This window comes from Neovison vison, chromosome 1 (genome assembly GCF_020171115.1).
Source record: "Neovison vison isolate M4711 chromosome 1, ASM_NN_V1, whole genome shotgun sequence".
NCBI classification, from domain to species: domain Eukaryota; kingdom Metazoa; phylum Chordata; class Mammalia; order Carnivora; family Mustelidae; genus Neogale; species Neogale vison.
In genome coordinates this window covers 274,510,092-274,531,408 of record NC_058091.1, presented here as the reverse complement: position 1 = coordinate 274,531,408, position 21,317 = coordinate 274,510,092, and the positions used below count along the sequence as shown (strand labels likewise).

General features: G+C 52.3%; 1 protein-coding gene across 5 annotated transcripts in view; it reads right to left on the bottom strand.

Moving 5' to 3' along the window:
* Nucleotides 1–20,929, bottom strand: part of TNIP1 (TNFAIP3 interacting protein 1) — a 48,969-nt gene extending 28,040 nt beyond the window's left edge. For 2 of the 5 annotated variants that reach the window (XM_044231165.1, XM_044231175.1), the window contains exons 1-2: nt 15,421–15,605; nt 957–1,127 (exon numbers count right to left, since the gene is read on the bottom strand). In XM_044231165.1, the coding sequence (XP_044087100.1) occupies nt 957–1,092 (136 nt within the window). In that variant the 5' untranslated portion in view covers nt 1,093–1,127; nt 15,421–15,605. Of the gene's footprint in view, nt 1–956; nt 1,128–15,420; nt 15,606–20,855 lie in introns of those variants that run through there. The other 3 variants (XM_044231170.1, XM_044231182.1, XM_044231191.1) reach the window with 3 other exon arrangements.
* Between the last annotated feature and the right edge of the window lie 388 nt (nt 20,930–21,317).

The window sequence follows — 21,317 nt, the reverse complement described above, 5'->3', positions numbered from 1 at the left end:
ACTGAAAACAAACTCCTGGCCTCCAGGCACTGTCTTGCTGACCCATTCCTGCCATACCTGGTGAAGGACTCTACAAAAAGCCAGGGGCTTTCTGAGAGCAGCGATCATGGGCCCTGGGGCCTACCCACAGCCTACACCCGCCAGTCAGGGGCTGCCTAAAGGGAGATCTTTGGTAATACCACTACTCCTCTGGGCCTCAGTTTTCTTTCTACAAGTAGAAAATGGGGAACTCTACTCCCCCTTGCCTAATCTGCCATTCTAAGCAGAGATCTGCCAAGCAAGGAGTAAGCAGTTGGAAAACTGGGGACCTATGCTCACCCCTCAAGGCCTACGGCCAGAAAAGGTGGCAGCAAAGCAAAGGAAGAGTTTCAGGGGTATGGAGAGCAAAGAGACTCCTCTGGACAGGGCATCAGTGAATCCTTCACACGGAGGAAGAGATGGCATCTGGACTGGTTCAGTCATAGGGACATAAGCAGACTTGCTCCAGGCAAAGGGGACAGCTTGAGCAAAAGCCAGGAAAAAAGAAACCAAAGGACCTATCCCTGCTTTGCTTCAAGCAGAGCTCAGCTCCCTGCTCCAACACTTGGGGACTGTGCCCTTGTTGGCCTGGTGAGGCCAGCTCTCCCATTTCTGGTGCTTCCAAGAAGACGAGGCCATTCTGTTTCCATGTGCACAAACTGGACCTTCCAGCTCCTCCCCCCTTCCCCACCCACACCTCCTTCTGGGTCACTGGGGTGTCCTGAGTCCATCCCCCATGGCGCTGCGGAATCGGGGCCAGGGAACCAGGGCCAGGGACACTGCCAACATGCTACAGGAGTGTGCAAAGACAGAGCTGTAAGGCAGGAGCCAGCGCTGGGCCCGGAGAGGCAGAGGGATGGCTAGGCGAGGCACAGGCCAGCAGGCATGGCAGGCTGCAGGAGGTGGCTTGTAGGGGGCAGCAGCAGGCTCTGTTTTACCTAACATCTTTATCCCTTGCATTTTTTCCTTCAGGCGGGAATTCTCCTCCACTAGGCGCTCAAAAGTTGCGGAAGCCTCTCCCAGAGGCAGGCCGCCCCCGGGGTCGTAGATCCGGTATGGTCCTCTCCCTTCCATGAGGGTGGCTCAAGCCCTGCCGTGGTGCCCACGGGCTGTAAGGACAACACAGCATGTGAGGGGGCTGGCCAGGCCATTGACACACCCTAGTCCGTCAGCGCCCCCGCCAAGGTGGTCCTCATCACCCCGGAGAGAGCACAGCGCTCGAAGCTGGCCTGGACATAGGACACCAGAACAGCAGAGTCACCCCCTTTGAGCCAGACACCGTGTCTCTATGAAGAGACAACCCCAGAGTGCCACCAGTTTCTTCAAGCAGCCTCACTGCCCTGCTGGTTCATTCGGAACAGAAACCCACCCGAGATACCAGTGGGGGCTACAAGAAAGAGCAATGCACTTGGGAGTCAAACCACCTAGTTCCTATCCTGTCGGCAGGATCCAGAAGGAGGAGGACCCTACAGCCCCAGCACCCGGCTCCGTAGCGCTATGAAGTGAGTGCCCAGTGAACATTCAGTGAATGAATCAACAACCTCGCCATTGGCTCACTGCGCGATGGCGGGCAGTCCCTTCCCCACTCGGAGGGGAAATGAAAGTCTTACACTAAATCAGTGATCTTTAGACTAAGACGCCCGGGGCCCTAAGGGATAAGCAAGTCAATCCAATCCCAGGTTTCATTTATAGGTACGTCCTCTTCTCTAAGAGAAAGAAGAAGAAGAAAAAACCCTGACTAATATTTAATATACTAACTGACACGGTCACCCTCATCCTTCAGTCCCGTATCGCGTACGGTCTGTCCCTTACAGTTCTAATGAACAGATGAATTTTCCATCCAACCGCTATCTACTCATGCCAGCCAGGGTTTTGCATCAGTGTGTTCAGTTTCATCTGCTTTATTTCATTTGATACCGCTGTGGGAAGTGGTCTCAGAATCCCAGTTCTGTAACTTAGTAGAGAAACGCCCTCCTTCCATTCATTCCTTCAAGTATTATCTACTCTGTGGTAGGTACCAGGCTGGGTGCTGGGAAAGGACCAGCTAATAAGACAGACAAAAAGCCCTCCTGGAGCTCACATTCTAGTGGCCAAGACAGAAAGATGATAGAAAGGGAGATAAACACGGTATTGGAGGTGATTAAAACACCTATGAACAAAAGTCAAGCAGGGAAGTATGAGGCAGAGACTTAAATTTTCGGTGGAGCTGTCAGGAAAGGCCTCACAGAGAAGGAGGCATTTTAGCCAAGACCCAAAGGGGTTGAGGGAACTAGCTATCTGGGGGAAGAATATTCTAGGCAAAGAAAAGAGTTAAGTACAAAGGCCCTGAGGCTGAAAAACTGATCTGGCTTCCAGCCCTGCAAAGAGCTAGCCAACAGGAAAGAGCTCCAAAGGGCTTCACTGGGGCCCTCAGAAGGACTTGGGGCCCTAAAACCTCCCTTCCAAGGTCACCACCCCCAGAGCAAAAACTGCTTCAGTCAGGAATCCGCAAAGGCCCTTTGAGCACCCACACAGGGCTCACTGAAAGAAAAGAGGGAACAAGGACTAATAATGACGGCCCCGTTCACTAATCAGGACTGATCATGACAGCCCCCTCGCCAGGCACCGCACTCACGGCTTCGGGGGCATGACCTGCTGTCAGCCACTCAACAGCCCTAAGATATGGGCTACTTTAGCCTCATTGTGTGAGGGAGGCTCCGTGAGGCAAAGTAATGCAGCCAGGATCCAGTTCTGCCTCAGCAAGTGAGTTAAATTAACGCCCTGCTACACGGGGCTCCACATCCCCAACAAGACCCAAGGGACGGAAAGCGAGTTCCAGCCTGGGGAACTCAGGGAACGACACCTGCCCAGCCATCAGGTACCCTCTGGGCTGTTTCCCCTCCCTCATGCAGAGGAAATAATAAAGATTTTGCCCCAAGGGTCCGTATTACCATGGAATGACATGGGCCAGAAAGAAAAACAGTGTTCTGGTGAAAGACTGAGAAGCAGAAGATGAAGACACACTTTGAGAGGCAACCCACGCCCGGCTGGGCCCCACAGAAGCAAAGGACAGCTGCCCACACAGCCAACACAAAAGTCATCACTTAGTTTAGGGGGGACTTGTTTTCGACTTGAAAAGGTCAAAGTTACAGCGCAGAGCAGTTCAAGCAGGCCAGTGTTCACTGAGGTACGAGACGGGGCGGATAAAGCACTTAGCACCATGACTGGCATATCACAAGCTGCTCAAGATGCTGGCAGACATGGGGGGCGCGGAGTCCTTCCTCTGTGCTCCCCACTCCTCAGGGGCCTCGCCAGCAACACACTCATGGCCCAGGATGCAGGGTACAGGGCTGGTGTATGCAGCTGTGCGCCCGACAGAGAAGGTCCTGGAGGGGGAGTGCGAATGCTCATCTGTTACCAGCACAGATCTAGTGCCTGGATGGTGAGCCATGACCGAGAACAGAACGGAGTTCCCAAGGGGGGAGACAGAGGGCTAGAGGAGGCCTGGAGGCCCTTCTGGATCCTGCTCTCCCCTCTGCACTCGCCCTGAACAGAACTCACAGCTGACGTCATGATGGGGCATGTTCTCTACTCTACTCCAGCCCAGCTGACCAGGGGCTCCCTGAGAGCAGGGCCAAGCCCACCCTGTCTGCCAGGGTTTCTTCAAAGCGGCCCAGAATAGACCTTCAGTAAGCCTCTAGTCAGAGACACTGAAGGACCAAAGGGGCCTGGGACCTGCCTCTGTGCCGAGACGCCGTGTGAAAGCGTTCTCAGAGCACGACTGTGACCCGCCAACCAGCAGGACTCTGGACACTTCTGGAACCAGGCTGAGCACCACTGTGCTGCCTCAGAGATGCCCAGACATGTGGCCAAGTGACGGAGCAGGGTGTGGGGCACAGGAATTGAAACCCCATCTCCACATCCTCCACACTGTGTGATGCTCAGGTTCTCCCTCAGCATTGGGGAGCTGACACGGAAGGGGGTTCAGGGAAGCCAAGCGAGGAGCAAGCAGGGCTACCCCCCCCCAAAATTGTGGCCTTGCAGGCAGAGCTCCGGGGCAGGGCACGAGAACAGGTTGGCAGGCAGTAGGCCAACAGAACCCACACAAAGCAGCCCGATGTGAGAAAACCCTCTCTGGAGCTCAGGGGAGCCACCCAGGGGAGGGCTGGACTTCTGGAGGGAAGAAACACAAAAAGAGAAATGGGGAATTTCCATGTCCTGCTGACCTCATGCCCAGATGGTCAGCGGCAGTTCCAGGATGACTGCCGGGCAGACAGGAACTCTCCTCCTGTCAGTGTTGTTTCTAGAACGTTTCCTGAAAAGGGGAATCATTCCCAGGATGACAGAACTGGAAGGGAATCTCCAAGGGCAACAGGATGACCCTTTAGCAGGCATCCAGAGGCCTTCTGAGGGAGGGGCTGAGCTGCTCTCCTGCCTCCTTGGTGGACGGCTGGTTTCCGCTCACCACAGACGGCAGAATGTGTGTGGAGGCAGCAAGAGGTGCAGACCCGAGGCCCCGTGCAGGGCAGTACCGGAGGTCAGTGCCCAGGCATCCTGGGCTTCAGCTCATCTGACTCTCTCCCTCATGATGTGAGGGCAACAAGTTGGGGCCCAGACATGAAGACCAAGGTCACCCGACATGTCAGGACGGAGCTGGGACCAGAGGATCCTTGCTCTCTCTCTAGTCTTCCCACTGCCCTCGGCCTGTGTTTCAGCTCCTGCACTGCAGAGCTTTGGCCCATCAGAGACTGTCTTGTGATCATACATGTGCTGGTGCCGGCGGGGGTGGGGTGGGGGGGTGGGGTGCGGGGTGCTCCCAGGCCCTCCAAAAGAGATGAGTCTGCATAGCCTGTAACATCTGCAAAACGCCTGGTATTTTCCCAGGCTTTGTTTTCCCCTCTGATTGTCCTAACAGTCTGGGAAGAAAGCAGGATGTCTGTTTGACAGATGAGGAAACTGAGGCCCACTTGGGAACATGAATAAGCTCAGACTAAAGGCATCGGGAACTGGCACCCGGGTGGCTCAGTGGGTTAAAGCCACCGGGCACCGGCTGCAGACTGGAGGAAATGAAGTTCCCCTTGCCCGCAAAGGAAAAGTCCAAGCAGATTTTTGGTACCAGAAGCTAGGAGGTCCAAGAAGGTCTCCCAGGCCACCTCCTAGGGCAGAGGCAGGGGCTGCCTGGGATGCCTGAGGGAGGGGCTCACAGAGAGCTGAAGGGAAGCGACCTCTAGGAAAGGAGGCTTGCCCTTTTCTGGGCAAAGTCCAAAGGTGCTCGCATCTACTCTGCTGCCTTTCACGGCTGTGGGCAAGTCTGTCCACTCTCTGCATGTTGGTTCCCTCGTGTGCAAAGGGAGGAGCCTGGACTAGAGAGAAAGCAGGCGATGGTGTTGAGCTGGCCTAAGGATCCACGCAGACCCAAGCCTAGGGAGGCAGCAGCAAGGCAAGGAAAAAGAGGCGATCCGACATACTCAGGATGGCACAGCCATGGAGTCAGGAAGAAAGGGTCCCAACATGATGTGGGGTGTGGGGTGAAGCTGGGCACGCAGCACAACACTGAAAGGGGCTCTGGGGGCCAGGCACACGCTCCTGAGCAGGAGCCCCGCTCCTGGGCTGCCTGCCCCTGGGGGCCTCATCGGTGTCTGCTGCTCCCTCATCCCAGCCCCATCTGCCCCGTCCACCCCCCGAGGCTGCGTGCCTTTTCTGAGCCTCGGCTGCCTCTGTGGCAAAACAAGGAAAGTGAGAGATTGTCAGACTGATGAAATTAAATGCAACAATACGTGTACGGTGGGAAGGGAGTTCTCACTTTCTACTTCTTACTTCCTGATTACTTGATTTACTCAACAAGAAACACGTTCATTTTATAGTAATAAAATTTCCAAAGTAATAATGATGTGTGTATAGCACCTAGTTAAATGTCTGGCACGCAGTGGCTTCTCAGTAAAAGGTTGGGGCAGCCCCATAACTCTGCCCCACCAATTTAGGGCCGAGTCTCCCCCACTCCCATCTACTCCCCTTTTTAATGGAGTTTTTAGGTTCCTCTGCCAGCTCAGTAAGCTAGGTTGTGACACCCACTTAATTTCTGGTAACTCTGAAAGTCTGTTAAGTATGGACGCTGGTCCAACCACAGCCAATGAAGATGTGGCTCCCAAAAGCCGATGGACTAAGAAAACACATTCACAAAAGACTGGGAAGCATCTGAGGTACCTCTTCCTCAACGGTAGGTGGGACTATCCTACAACACCCCCCAGGGATGTGACAGGAAGGCATGAAAGCACCTTGCAAACTAAAGCAAAAATCTCTCCGTATTCATACTTCACGATGACCTCCGGTCATCCCCCAACCTCCCATTTCACTGTCATGGGAACTATGAACCCAGGGACACCCATCAGGGTGCCCATCCTGGCTCCTTGCCATGAGCCAAGGACTTACTTGGTCTTTGTGACAATTCGGTAATAAAGAGGCTGCAGGCGTAGCATGTAATACAGGGAACTGGGCCCAGAAGCTGTGGGAGCGAGTCAAGGTCCGCCAAAGTGAACATGTGCCCCTTACTAGGCCTCGGTTTCCCAAAAGAAGGGGTCTGTATTTGCAACACTAGCAATAACACAACACAAGGGATCCACTAGGCAATGTGTAAGGCCCCTTCTGGTTCTGACATTCTGGAACTTGCAATTTATTATCACCCCCTCCTACAACAGTCTGACCTGGAGAAGGCTGCTCTCCTCAGCTCCAATCCCTCCTAACGCCCACGTGGATTTCCCTGAACCAAGAGTCCTCCTTCAAGCGCTCTCCGGGTGCCTTCCCCTCCACCAAGGGCAGTCAGAAACCCGCAGATGATGTCTGCAGCCCTTCGCGGGGTCCTCCCCTCCGCCCTAGCAGGCACCCCGGTTTCAGCCCAGCTTGAGGACTGCGTCCCCGCATCTCCTCTGTGTCCTCCCTTCCTCCCCTCCCCTGACCAGGGAGCCCCACTGCCCCCACCCAGCCTCCAACACCCAGGCTCCATAGCACAGCCTGGGGATGAGGGGCTGGACTAGAGCCGACAGCTGGCCGGAGCCACTGAGAAAGAAGGACAAGGAGGCTCTGCTGAGGGCTGGGAGAGTGCCAGCAGTTAAGTCCGCCACAGATCAGGCGCTGGGCTGCCGCTTGAGGCTCACGACCTTGTGTTCTTCTCACTGCATAGAGAGAAAACTTATCACTGTTTTCCAGCAAGGAAACCCCTCTCGGCTAAATAGTAGTATCTCTAGTTTTCAGGTAAGGAAGCAGACTCAGAGAGGTGAAGTCACTTGCCTAAGAACACACAGCTGTTGAGCGGCAGAACAAATAATTTGGGCTCTATGTGTTCAGGCTCCAGCACTGATACCCTCTCCGCTGGCCCGCACAGCCTAAGAGACAAGGGGCTGAAGCTCAGTAGGAGGAAACCAGTCCTGCGTCTGGCCGGAACAGACTCCCAAGTTCCCAGCCCCTGCCTCTACGTACCTCTAATTTTGTAGACAGTCAGGTCCCAGTCTGCCCCTGATCCCCTGCAGTCACTGAGGCTTAGAATCTCAGGCTGCAAGGAAGCTTCGGGGAAAGGCAGTCCTGTCCTTATCCAGTCCCCAGGGGAGCCAAGTGACTCGAGGACCATCTTTAGTGACCCCACTTCCTCCCTAAGGACCCCCTCCGCCCCCCGGTAGCCAACACTGGCTGTAGTTAGACTGCTCCCAGTTCTCCTCCCACCAGTCCTTACACGCTGCCCTCTGAGGTTCTGGAACCAGGAACACCATATTCCTCTTCTCTAGCCCAGCCCTGAAGACTGCAGCATTCTCTTGAAGCTAATCGGACCCTGTTTCCTGTGCTGTTCCTTGAGGGACTGGCCTGCAGACCCTTCCCTATCCATTCCCCTCAACCTTCTCCCACTAGCCTATCTGTAACAAGTTTTGAAACTGGACACAACACCCAGGTGTGGTTTACCTGACCAAACAGAGGAACTTTCACCTCCACCTTTTTAGGTATTATGTTTCTATTGATGCAGCCTTGGGCCGCCCGCAGCAAAGAATGTCCTTTCTCAATGATATCAATACCTGCTTGCATGCCTGATTAGCTGAGAACAAAGTGCTCTTATAGAAATATATGCCTTGAGGTTTCGTTATCTATACGGCCAGAAGTTACTGCCTGAATCAGTAATCCTCTATCTAAGAATCTAGAAATCTCTGCATCACTGCCCACAGGGGTTGAACAAAGAGGTGCATTGTTACCTGCTTTGTAACAGCAAAAATGTCCTACATGTCCACCAGGTATAATGAGCCACGGTGCATTGAACCACTGGAAAACTATGCAGCCATCAAAAGAATGGGGCACACTGCTTTGCAAGGACATAAAAAGATGTCCATACACATCATTAAGAATAAAAAGCAAAGTATAATAGAATACTTTATTTAATTTTTTTTAGCACTTATGACCTGGAGACCAAGAGTCGTATGCTCTTCCAACTGAGCCAGCCAGGCACCCCAAGATACTATTTTTTTTAACATACAACTACATACATGTCTATATGTATATATGTACATCTATATGTATATATACATCTTTGTGTATACATCTTAAATGTACATAGGAAAAGGTTTGGAAAGATACATACCAAACTGCTACTGGTACACAGCTCTAGAAAGGGAGCTAGGATAGGGACCAGAAACCAAAGAAACTTTTATTTTTACTACAAAATTTAAACTCTTTACAAGGGAAATCTACACCTGTTCTACTGAAAAAAATTCATTCAAAAATATAGTGGGAACAGGGGCAGTGCAGAAGAAGGAGAAGACAGCTTGTGCTTTTTACTTTATACCTTAGGTACTGGTTGAGTTTGGGGGAGTTCCTTCAATGATAATGTTATTTTGTAACTTTTAAAAATAAGTTTTAAAAATATAAGTGCCTTGGGGTGCCTGGGTGGCTCAGTGGGTTAAAGCCTGTGCCTTTGGCTCAGGTCATGACTCAGGGTCCTGGGATGGAGCCCCACGTTTGGCTCTCTGCTCAGCGGGGAGCCTGCTTCCTCCTCTCTCGCTCTCTCTGTCTGCCTCTCTGCCTACTTGTGATCTGTCTGCCAAATAAATTAAAAATTAGATATAGATATAGATATATACACACAAATATAAGTGCCTTGACAAGGTCAGAATAATAGGGAAGGCCCATTGTTCTGGCACCAAATGAGGCTGGGGCGGCCACAGGCAGGGGTGACAGCTCATTACGTACCTGCCTCATATGGACACATAAGGCTAGAGGGATTTGATCATCAATAAGGAGGAAAACCCAGGAACGAGTTTTCTAGTCAGTGGATGGAGAGCTGGCAACTGCTGGGGAGAGTTTCAACCTGGAATCTACCAGAAAGGATCTGGCTTCAGGAAGGCCAAGGCTGGCCTTGAGGTGCTAAAGATGGGAAGAGAAGCGGCAGGCTCTGGATAACCACCCTCAACTGGGACCAGTACAGAGCTCCCTACTCACTGCTTGTGGGTCCTCACACCAGGTACACCCGTTTTGCTGGAGAGGAAGCCGAGCCCAGATAGGTACACAGCTTGGCTCAAGGCCACACAGGGACGAAGGGACGAAGCAGAACCCACACCTGATCATCACATCACTGGTCCCGCCCTGTACTCCCTGCCGCCAAAAGCTCCCTGAGAAGACAGCCCCGGCAACCCCAGCCCACTTTCCTTCTACCCCATACATGACTCCGCTCAGCTTCTGGGATCCACGGATACACACATTCCACACCTAGGAGCTGGCTTTCCTCCCAGCACCTGGGACCTCACTTAGCCCAGAAGGGGTGCCTCGACCATCAGCTATGGAAACAAAGGGCACTAGGTCCACCCTTACACAGAAGGCATGAAGGACTTAGTTGTCCTTCTGTCTCCCAGTCCCCAGTATGCCCAAGCTGGCTTACCCAATGAAGGGTTTCTCCAACCCTGTAACTACCCCATCTAAGGGGGAAGAGGACAACTTTTAAGAATTCCCCTTCTCTAAATATGATGGAAGGAGGGTTTATCGTGTTCAAATCCTGGCTCTGCTCCTTGCCATGTGACCCTGAGCTGGCCTCACTTTCCTTGTTCCTCCCAATGGAAATGCTGGGAGGAACGACTAGGAAACACAGAGCTCTCTACAGACCCCCAGCAGGAGCCATAATGGCTAGAAAGGGGACAGCAGGACAGGGGTGTTAAGACCACTCAGATAAAAACCAAAGATATCTTGTTCTAGCAGTAAAGGCTGGAAACTACCTGATGAGGATGAAAACAAAGAAATACATTGGGGCGCGGTCATACCACAGAAGATGATAGAGCCGTGAAAATGAATGAGCTACAGCTAGAGATATGAACACAACTGAATTTCATAAACACAGTATTAAGCAAACAAGGAAGTTGCAGAACACGGGCAGTATGATGGCACTTAAACAGCATTCTTAAACCTACAAAACAGTACTACATATTGTGTAAGGAGGCCTATATTTATACTAAAACCAGATATTAGGAAATAAATTTTAAATTCAGAATACTTGCTACTTCCACATGAGGGGGAAAGGGGATGGTCAAGGAGATATTTCAGGTGTACAAACGTGTTATTTCTGAAGCCAGATGGCTGGGTGTACAGGGTATGCCCATTACCCTCTACATCTGAAAGATTCCTTCATATTTTCAAAGAGTTAGTGCTGCTATCCTTCAACCCCTGTTCTTCCCAGGGGTTGGGGCAGGGGAGGGGAGAGCCCTTGCCAAGGCAGAAGTGGGGACGTGGAGGGACTGGGGTTCCTCAGACCACTGATGAAGCTGGCCACGACAAAGGCCCAGGACGATGGCCTGCCAGACAGTGGAAAACGGAGCGAGCGCTCTCCAGTGTGGGTGGAGACCAAACCCCAGGCCCCTGACTCATGGGACACCCCCCACACCCGCCCTAAAAATACCAGCTCCGGCCTCTGAGTATGACTCCTTGGTGACACAACTCCCACCGCGCCCCCGCCCTCCCCCACACATACATCTGCAGGGCCACCCGGTTTGTCCACCCTGTAGGTGTACAAGGGCATGGGGAACAGCTTCAGGGGGAGGTCCGGGGGAGAGAAGAGCTCAGCTGCTCCTCGGGCCAGTCATCTGTTCCTTTTGGAAGAGTGACTGTCCTCGGCCAGTCATGGGGGAAAAACATCAAAAACTTCCTGCAATAGGCCACGGTGACCGCCAAGGTCGGCCTCTGGAGGTTGGGGAGCTCTGCTCCATAGAGCAAAGGGAGCTTCCCCCTGCTTCCCTGCGCCTCCCTTTTGGCAACTCTCCAGAGGGCCTTGGACACCCTCCCTTCAAAGAGGGACAGCAAAAAGAGAAGCGGGCACTGTAGGCCGGCAGGGGTGCAGCAGCAAGAAGTGGGGAGGAAGGACGGGCACAGAGAGGCCTGGCCCCGCGGGAAGAGCTCAGGAATAGATGAATCCAGGGCACTGGGCCACAAAGTTTTTAGAGCTAAAAGAACATTTTAAGATAGCAGCCAGTGCAATCCCTTCATGCTGCACTGGGCACACCAAAGCCAGAGAAGGAAAAAGACCTGCCCAAGGCAGCAAAGAATGGCAGTGACACAGAGAGGAGGCAAACCCAGGCCTCTGGGGGCCAGCGAGGCACTCTCTTACTGCCTGGCACCATGCCCTTCCTCCCTCCAAGTGGTCAGGTGGGCAAGGAGGGAAAAAGAAGGTGAGATAGGACAAAGTTGCACCCAGGGGACCCCAGCCATGACACGGGAAGAGGCTATCTACAAGGTACAGCACCCCTGACTCTGGGGAGCCTGGCCCTCCAGGCACTTGTAGCGGAATGGGGAGAGATGTGAGAGAATCAAGCCAAGACTAGATGATCACTGGCTGGGGTGCTAGAGGCTTTTTAAGGGAACTTGGGCCAGAGGTCCTCTGTGCCCCAGGGATAGAAAGGCATCAGACCCTGGGTGGCTCAGATGGTTAGGCAACTGCCTTCAGCTCAGGTCATGATCCCAGGGTCCTGGGATCAAGTCCTGCAATAGGCTCCCTGCTCAGTGGGGAATCTGCTTCCCCCTCTGACTTTACCCTGGCTTGTGCCCTCTCACTCACTCTCTCTTTCAAATAAATAAATAAAATCTTAAAAAAGACAGACAGACATCGGACCCAGAGCAAAGGATGACCCATCCAGAGAAGACACAGCACGGTCCACAGGTGGCAGAGGGGTTAAAAGCAAGTTATCCCAAACCATGAAAAATCAGACCATTCCTACCATCTCCTTCTGAAATGCCATCGGCACGCTCACCATTATCCTCACTCACAAGATCAGCAGCTAGCACCGAGTGACTGCTTAGCATACACCAGCCTTGTACCGTCTGTCCCCTTAATTTGCAGCACTGGAGAAGCCAGCCCTGGCATCAGGGGACCTCACAAGCAGGGAGCAGGGGCCACACCCACAGAGGTGTGCCAAACTCTCCACCAGGGACAAAGTAAGTCACACCTGTGGCAGCAGCATGGCCACTGCTCACTGGATCAGCCCCTCTTGAGGGGACACAGCCTGGTATGTGTTCAGCAAGCCACACAGGTGCTGCAAAGGCACACTTATGTTTGCCAACCAACCGCTCTAATCACTTCCTGATGCTGCCCACAGGGAGAAACCACAACTTCTCTGCCTGGTAGTCAAGACCTTAGGGTTTTTCCTGGTCCAGCTGGCCAGCTCCCCCAACCCAGCAGAGTCTTACCCCAAATCCTCTACCCAGTCTACTAAGTTCCAGAAGGTGCTCAGGCCCCACTCTGCACTCATCATCTTTCTAGAGCCTGGCCTTGAAGCTGCCTGCCCGGAGAGGTACCCACACCCCAATGACCTGGGGCCCCCGAACTGCCCTGCGCTCCAGTGAGACTTCTACCGGGCACTTGCCGGTGTGCAATGTCTTCCAGATCACACTCAGAGCACATCTCTCCCCATTCCGCTACAAGTGCCTGGAGGGCCAGGCTCGTTCCTTATGCACCTGAGCCACCACGCTCCTCGCCAAACAATGGGCACAAGACAGTTCAGGAAAAACTGGCTGACTATAAGACAGAAAGAAAAATGTCCCCTTGGGAAGCATGTTCTGGTTCTCATCCTGATGCTGCCACCACCTTTCTGGGATAAGTGCCTTCCAATCTCCTGGCCTCAGTTCCCTCATCTGTGAAATGCACCATTATTCTAGTTTCTTCTATTCTACTAGTCCACTGAGCGAATGTAGAAGAGCCTTACCCCCCAACACTCTGATCCAGGATCAGGGTCTGGTCCCTGCTCTCACCCTTCTGCTCCAGGAAACAGAGAAAGGCAAAAACAAGGAAACACTAAACATTATTACATTCCAGACACTAAGTTCCATATATATACTTTCTCATTCGCAAATAAGATTATTGCAGAGAATGATGAGTGTACAAAAACACAATAGTAATATCACAGAAAGTGAAAAAAGGGGGCCACTTTGCATAGAAAGGTCAGGGAAGGCCCCTCTAAGAAGGTGACATTTGAGCTGAGACTTGACAGATAGGAACCAACCATGTGAAGAAATGGGGAAAGGCGTTCCAGGCAGAAGGAACAGCACACACAAAGTCAAGAAAAAGCTTGGCACGCTGGAGGGGAAAAAAAGCAGGCTGCCGTGGCTAAACTGCAGGGAAAGCGGCAGTAGTACCCGGGGTACTCAGAGTGATAGACAGACCACCTCCTTCAATGGTGAGGTGCTCAAACCAGTGCGACCAGAGCTACCCCAGAAGATCCGGGACCCAGCTCACAGGCAGCATTAGGGGTAAGGGTATGAGTCAGACCCCATGGCTTCCTGGGGCCCCCCAAATCCTGGTGCGGGCATACAGGCAGGTAGCGCCCCTCCGCATGAGAGCCTCACCATAGCCCCAGGACACCCACGGGTGGGGGAAAACAGGATCACAGAAGTATGTAGAATACAAGACACTCAACTGCAGCTCCCAGGGGGTCATGTTCAAGTGGTTCCATGAAAAGCCAGTTCCTGATTACACTATTTTCCCAGGACACAGAGAAGACAGCAACCTTGGTCAGTGGAAATGGAACAAGGCGATACTATGCAAGGCTTACTGGTCTTCCAAATCTTAACCTTTGTGAGCCTCAATTTCCTCATTTGAAAACTGAGGCTACTATTAGTGACTATCTCCCAAGGTTGTTGAAAAGATTAAATGATATACTGAAAATAAAGCAGTGTGCCTGGCAGAAGTTAAGTGTTCATAAAGGTACACTGTCATCATTACTGCTCTTGGTTTTTCAGTGCCTCAGTTCTGTTTGCTGTAAGGATATTAATATAACATCACAAGATTCCTAAACTTTTGTACTACTAAATATTCCAGTCTCCTGCATGCTTAAGAATAAAGAAAAAATAATTGAGAATCATCCTCTCTGACCTCTCATCCGATGCTGAATTCCCCTCTACCATAACCTGGAAAATACGTGCTGATTAAATTCTATTTTCATGATACTGTGAAGTTAAAATGATGCATTAGGAATCCACAGATTTTTCTGTACTGTCATTCTGCAAGGGGGTGGGGATGAACGTTGCCTATTCTTCTGCATCATCCTCAAACCACCCCAACCAAAACACAATCTCTCACCCTGGGGCACAAAATTCACGCCCATCTCCATACACACAATTAATGAATGTACAATGTAATCACTTCCGTATTGCCCTATCTCTCTCTCTCTCTAACACACACACACACACACACACAAATGTTCTACAGTGGAAAACTCAGCCATTCGTAAAAACACACCGAAAATCACTCCCAGAGACTCACTACAGCTACCCTGCACTACACATGCACACAAATGTTGCCTCCAACAGTGTGCAAAGTATGTTCAAAAGAAACTGGATAGCTGAACTCTGGAGCCAAAGGCCAAGGTTCGAATCCTGCCTTTGCAACTCCCTAGCTGTGTGAACCCAATCTCCAGGTGCCCCGGTTTCCTAAACTGTAAAATGGGGGTGATGATAATAATATTCATTTTAAAGAAAGATGCAACAATTACAAGTTTAATACACCAAAAGGGTTTGGATGAGCACTTGGAAAGCGCGCAATAAATTTTCTTTTCCATTACATGTGCACACTGCTTCCAGGCCGGTCCCGCACACTATACACTTACCCGCGCCGGCTCACTCCCCCAACCCGCCTGGTCCGCACGCCTTGCACACTCCGCCGGCTCGCCGTTCCCAGACGCGCTCGCCCACACAGTGCGCAGGCGCGCCCACCGCCCTCGGCAAGGGGCAAGGATTCGCCGCGGCCCGACCCTCGCCGCCGCCGGGACCTCAGGTGCCTGGGCCCAGGAGCCGAGGAGCCTAGGTCAACGGGCCGGGCCCGACCAACCCTTTCCTCCGCGCACGGTCACTGCCGAGGCTCTGAACAGCCGGGTCGCGGGCTCCCTTCCGCCCCATCCCCGCTCCGCACGGCCGGCTTACCTGAGGTTGGGGACCTGGGGACACACCGCCCTCCCCCTCTGCGTCCAGCCACGGATGCAGGGACGGGTTATCGGCCGCGGCCACTGTCCGGCCCTTCAGCACTCTGCGGGTTCCCGGGCCGGGTAGGGGGACCGCGCTGCGGACGAGGAAGTGTTGGGGGCAGGGCCGCCCTACCCCTGGGAAAGTCCCCGGCGACTGACAGGCCGCTCGCCCAATCGCGCTGCGCCCTCGGGGGCGGGCCCGCGACCGTGGGGGCGGGACGGAGCGAGGTAAACAGCAACCGCCCGGGGAGGTCCGGGGCCGGGAGCAGCTGAGCTGTAGCGGTTACCCCCGCCCGTGGGCCAGCCCTTCGGGCGGTGACCTCCGGGGCTTGGGCAGCCCCCCGTGTCACTCCCCGCGCCGGAAGCCCCGGAGCCCGGGCTGAGTCCGGAATCTCAGAGCAGAGACGAACCGCGGAGACCACCCCTTCCCTTCCTTGATGCCAGGGGCTCGAGGACCACAGCGGGGAGGGAACTTGCCGAAAGGCACGTAAGCATCTGGAGCTGGGCCAGGGCTAGAGCTCGGGGCCGCAGAGTGGGGTCCAGGGCGCTCCTGAACGACTTTGCGGAACTCCCAGAAATTCAAGCTGAAAGGACCCCTAAATAACATTTTTTTTTGCATAAACTTACAGCCCCAGACATTGTAAGCATTTTGTATGCATTATTTCTTTCACTGAGCCACCCTAGTGAAATGGGTTTACCCCTTGTTTACTGTAAATAAATTAAAAAACAGGCACTGAGAGGGGAGGTTGGTTGACAGTAAGTGGCTGAACCAGCATTTAAACCCTAATGGGCAAATCCAGAGCCCTCCTCCCACCCTGTCTACGAATTTGTGGGTCAGATCATCCAAACTGCTGTGGGATTTCCCAGACCCTTAAGGAGCAGCTTGGTTTAATGGTGGGAACGCTGTCTTTGGTTTCTTTTTAAGCCCATCATTTTATTTAAGAGGGTTTTGATTTCAAAAAGTGGAAGGACCTAAACTGGGAATAAAGGACAGCTCTTTAAATGGGGGTAAATACAACTTTATGAAAAACCTATTGCAAAAGACTCATTTCCTCAGAACTGATGAAAACTTAGTCATTGACAGGTCCTGGTCCTCAGAAAGGACTTGGCGAGCTATTTTGTACAAGTCCTGATTTTACAGAAGTGGAGATCTGTCAATCAACTGTGACTGTGAACACACACACACCCCTCTACCCAAGTAGGAACCTAATTGGAAGATTCTCCTGTCAGGCCTTGCGACTTCATTTACTTCAAAGGTGTCTTCAAATTCTGGGATGCCTTTAGTTACTTCAAAAGTGTTACCACATTCTCAAAACAATAGTAATTCTGGTTCATTTTTAACTAGGAAAAGAAATACTCATAAACTCTGATTTTAAGGAGGGTGGGGAGAGCAGGATACAAAGGCCAACCCAAGCACATTTGAGCATCACCAACAGGGGAGGGGACGGAGGGATTACCCGTAAGCATCACCTCTACCCAGTAGGCTTCCCCCAAAGCGGGGTTTTCTTCCTGCTCTTTGTCTACAGTTCCCAATTTGCCTCTTCCTGGAATGCGGTCTTCCTAATCTCAACCCGACTCTTCTCGTGAACGCTGAAATTTACTTTAAAAAAAAAAAAATGAATACTGTTTTTCTGAAAATAAATAAATTGGAAAAAAAAAATGAAGAGTCTCCACCTATTTGCATTTTGCTTCCAGACTATTTCAGCTGTCTTTGTAAAATGTCTGACCTTCGAGATTTAGGCAAATAGCTCATCCCTTGAATTGCTTGATGACCACTAGGAGGACTTGTTGGACAGTGCTCTGGTATGACAAAAAGCTTACGTGGTCTTTTCTTTATTTTTTGGACTGATTCCCTGTTTTGGCGTACTTTTTCCTAACACTTATAATGTGTGAGAAAATCCTCTTCAAAGTCGTGACCATACCCACCCCTTCCCACTTTTTTAAAACTTCATCTGAATTCAGAACTTCCCACCATGTTAGAAGCCATGGAGACCATTGTTCGCAATCCCCTATTTGATAGATAGGTAAACTGAGTCTTCAGGATAATAAAGGACTTGTTCAGGGCCGCACCCATTGAATGATGCCACCACGGTTAGAAGCCAAGACCTTGGTTTCCAGTAATATGTGCTCTTTTCACTGCACCCTGTTATCTTCCCAGTGTCATGATTTTCCCTATAGAAACTCAACACTCATTAGGAACAAGGCTGGGTTCTAACTCCCACTCGACCACTTGCTACCTGGGTGGTCTCCCTAAGCCTCAGTTCCTCTCTGAAAAATGGAGGAAATTGCATCTTACCCCTCAAGGGATCAAGGGGATAAATGAGTTAATGCAAGGAAAGCCCAAAGCTTGGCACACAGTAGGCATCTAAGAAACTGTAGTGGCATATAGACACGGATTGCCAGCACCAGACAGAACTTCACTGTTAAACCCAGGAATGCACTCTCCCCAAGTTCCATGTCACCATCCACATCCTCTATGGACCCTGAGACCCCTGGCAGGGTGGGAAATGGGCCCCCCAGCCTGGCACCCCCTGCCATCCCTAGATCTGGAAGGAGATGTCCAAGCCGAGAGCCGAGTGACTCAGGCAGATGGAAACTTCTTGCTCTTCCAGAGTGATGACAAGCACCTGCATAGAGCCCCACCTGGGAGGAGAATCACAGGCCTGTGTTTGGTTTGTTTTGGTTTTTGTTTTAAAGCATGCAACTTCCCACCAGTCCTTCTCTCTCTACTACCTCCACTAAGGATGCTCCAAAGAAGAACCGAAGTCCACACTTGATAGAAATAAAAGACCTACCAAAAACCTCACCTGTCACCAACCGAGCTTTAAATCAAGTGCCTGAAAAGGAGTGTTTTTGCCATGGAAAAAGGTTGTTTTCGCCATGTAGTGGCTCTGTTCTCTGACCTAACAGGATATCTCCCAACCACCCTGAGGCCATTACCACTGTCATGCCCATTTCACAGATGAAACTGGGGCTTTGAGGTGTTAGATAACTCGCCCAAGGTCTTATACAGCAACAAGTCCTAAATTCTTTCTGCTCTTAAGCATTAGACTATAGAGTCCTGCTAGCCAGTAAGAGCTCAAAATACCAGTCCTTATGGCTCGTTTAGGAAGGATTAAATCCAACCTTTCTCTCACATGGATACAACCATTGAGGGCCATCTGTACACCCCACAGATGGGAAGAGGAGCTTCTAAAACCACTAAGCTCAGCCTTACTCTAGGAGGTGAATTTGTGAGTTAGGGTCTTGGCTGCAGGGGAATGAAACTCAAGGTGAGCGGCTAATGCACTAGGAAAAGAGCAATCCTGGCTCTGGGTCCCTTCCTTCTATCCAGTCTCCTGGTCTCATAGCCTGAGGCAATCTGGGGAATATAAAACCCTTGGTGAATTCTAGGTGCTTTCTGGTACTGGGTGTGTGCACATGAGAGAGAGATTTTAGTGATAGTTAAATGAGAAATGCAAGTCAAGCACATGCTGTTGGCTGAAATTGTAGGTAACTATATTTTTTGGTAAGAAATAAGTAAGCAGAAGCAATGGTCCCCTGTTTCCCATCCTCAGCCTCAGAAGCATTTTAATTCTATCTACCTCCCAGATCACTGCACGAGGGATGGATGGATGGCTCTAAGATTTCCATAACTTTTCATGTTCATTAGGCACCTTAAGGTGAATTAAACCAAACCAGACTCACAATTTGCCCCTCCTCCAAGAGCATGTAGGTCATGCAAGGGTATGGGCTCTGGAGTCAGAGAGATCTGGGTTTAGGTCACAGCCTTGCCCTTAGGCCTTGTGATCACTCTCTGCCGGTTTCCTCACAAAGAATGTGAAGGGCAGGGTCCAGTGCATAGGGTAGCGAAAGAATGAGGTGCCATAGGGCCTGGGGTGAAGTTAAAGGCAGCAAAGCCCAGGGCCCAGAGCTGCGGAGGAACTTGCCCAAGACCTCACAAAGTGTCCTCAGAAGCACCAGGCCTAGATGGCATTTCCCTGACTTTTTCTCCAGGGTCTTCCCTGTTTTCCTCCTTCTCCCTCCCAGCTGTTTCCGCTGCAGCCCTAGGCCTGCCGTTTGTGCTAGGGTTTCTAGGACACCACAGAGCCAGTGACTCTGGGGGAAATTCCCGGCCTCAGAGCCTATGTGGCCAGGCACCTCCCACAGTTCCTGGGAGCCCCAGGCTTCCCCTAGTCCACGTCCTCTCCCTCTGGCCTCCCTGTCTTCAGGTCAGGGTGTCAAGCCAGATCTGAGTTTGGATCCAAGCTTGCTCCTCGTGATCCTCCTGGGAGTGCAGAGAGGTCAGCCCAGCCCAGCCCCTGAGGGAGGCAGCCCCATGGGAACCAGACGTTTCCTAATCCTGGGAAGCCCTACCAGGGCCCAGGGAGCAATCCTCCTACCACCTCACCCCACGTCCTTTCTCATACTCCTCCTTTCAGGGTCCCTCCCACTGCTCCCTCCATTCTTCTCCAGCTCAGAAGCTGCTGTGACAATGACTTGGTCTCTACTCCTTGCCCCTCCTAGCCAGGGACTTCCCAGGGCTGGGCTTCCGACCGGCTCTGGAAAATCTGGACTGTTTGTGATTAAAGAGGAGGCCATATCACCACCGTCTGCCAGCTCTCACCCTCTCCCTGTGCCTCAGACCCCATATGAAATGTTCAACCACAGCAGGGTCCCCCCAGCCCTAGGAGGGAAGCAGGTGAGCGAACCTTCCAGAGAGCTATTTGCACTTAGGAGGGTCCCAGGCCTCCATTGCGTTCCCAAGGGAGGCAGAGCTAGACTCCCACCCGGGCTCTTCCTACCTCACTGTATAGACCACTGTGGGCAACACACACACACACACACGCGCCCACCCTCAAAAACTCACATTCACCCAGAGACGCACACACATTCATATAATGACCCAGACACTTCCAGACACACACGCACTTAGACACGCTTGCGAACTTGCACTCACACGTATACCTCAACAGATCTGACACAGACGAAACTCACAAACAGAGATGCACATTCTCACACCAACACAAACCTACGTTCATACTTGTGACCCCAATCCCTTTCCTCCAGGGAAGGATAAGACAAAAATAGACTCTGCTTTTTCCTTCCCTTGGGAAGAATTAGAAGTGGCTAGAAAGAAACACACGGGCTGAGGAGGGCAGGAAGAGGAAGTAAGAAATGGAGGGAGAGAAGCAAGAGGAGAATGAGACCAGGCAAGGAGGTAGAGAGGCCCAGAACCTAATTCCCAGTAGGAGAAGAGGGAGCTGGCCCAGGGGAGCAGCTGACCCCAGCTGGCAGGAAAGTAGGCCAGGTGGCTCTTGGCAGAGCTGGGGGGTGGCCTGCTGGCCCTGACCCCTCACGCAGTGAGCTCCTAGCCATGTCCTGACCCGCCGCCCCCTGGGCTTGGTCACTTACCTGGGGCAGGAGAAGACGATCGGGGGCGCAGCGGGGCCTGGCACCCTGTGAAGTCTCGTCAGCTCACTGTGCTTCTGCAGGAAGGAGGGCTGGGCTGGGCTGACTTTTAGGCAGGAGGGGAATTCCCCGAGATGGAGGAGCCAGCCGCCAGGCAACCCCACAAGGCCCAGCTGAGGCCCCATCCTGCCCCCCCTGGCTGAGCACAGGGCCCTTCTTTGTCAGTTCCCCACCTGTCACTTCCCAGACTGGCTATCACTTGCCAAGCGTTCTGGGGAGGGGAGGGCATTCTGGGGAGGAGCTGGAAGCCTGAGGGTTCTGTGGCCGGACCAGGAACTGGCGCGGGGGCAGCCTGGTCTGCCCACCCTACCCCAGCCTTTGACTTCTTCTGAAGACCGCTAATGCCTCCTTTGCCTGAGGTGGGGGATTCCAGCGCCCAGGACCCTCAGGAAAGGGCCAGATGCC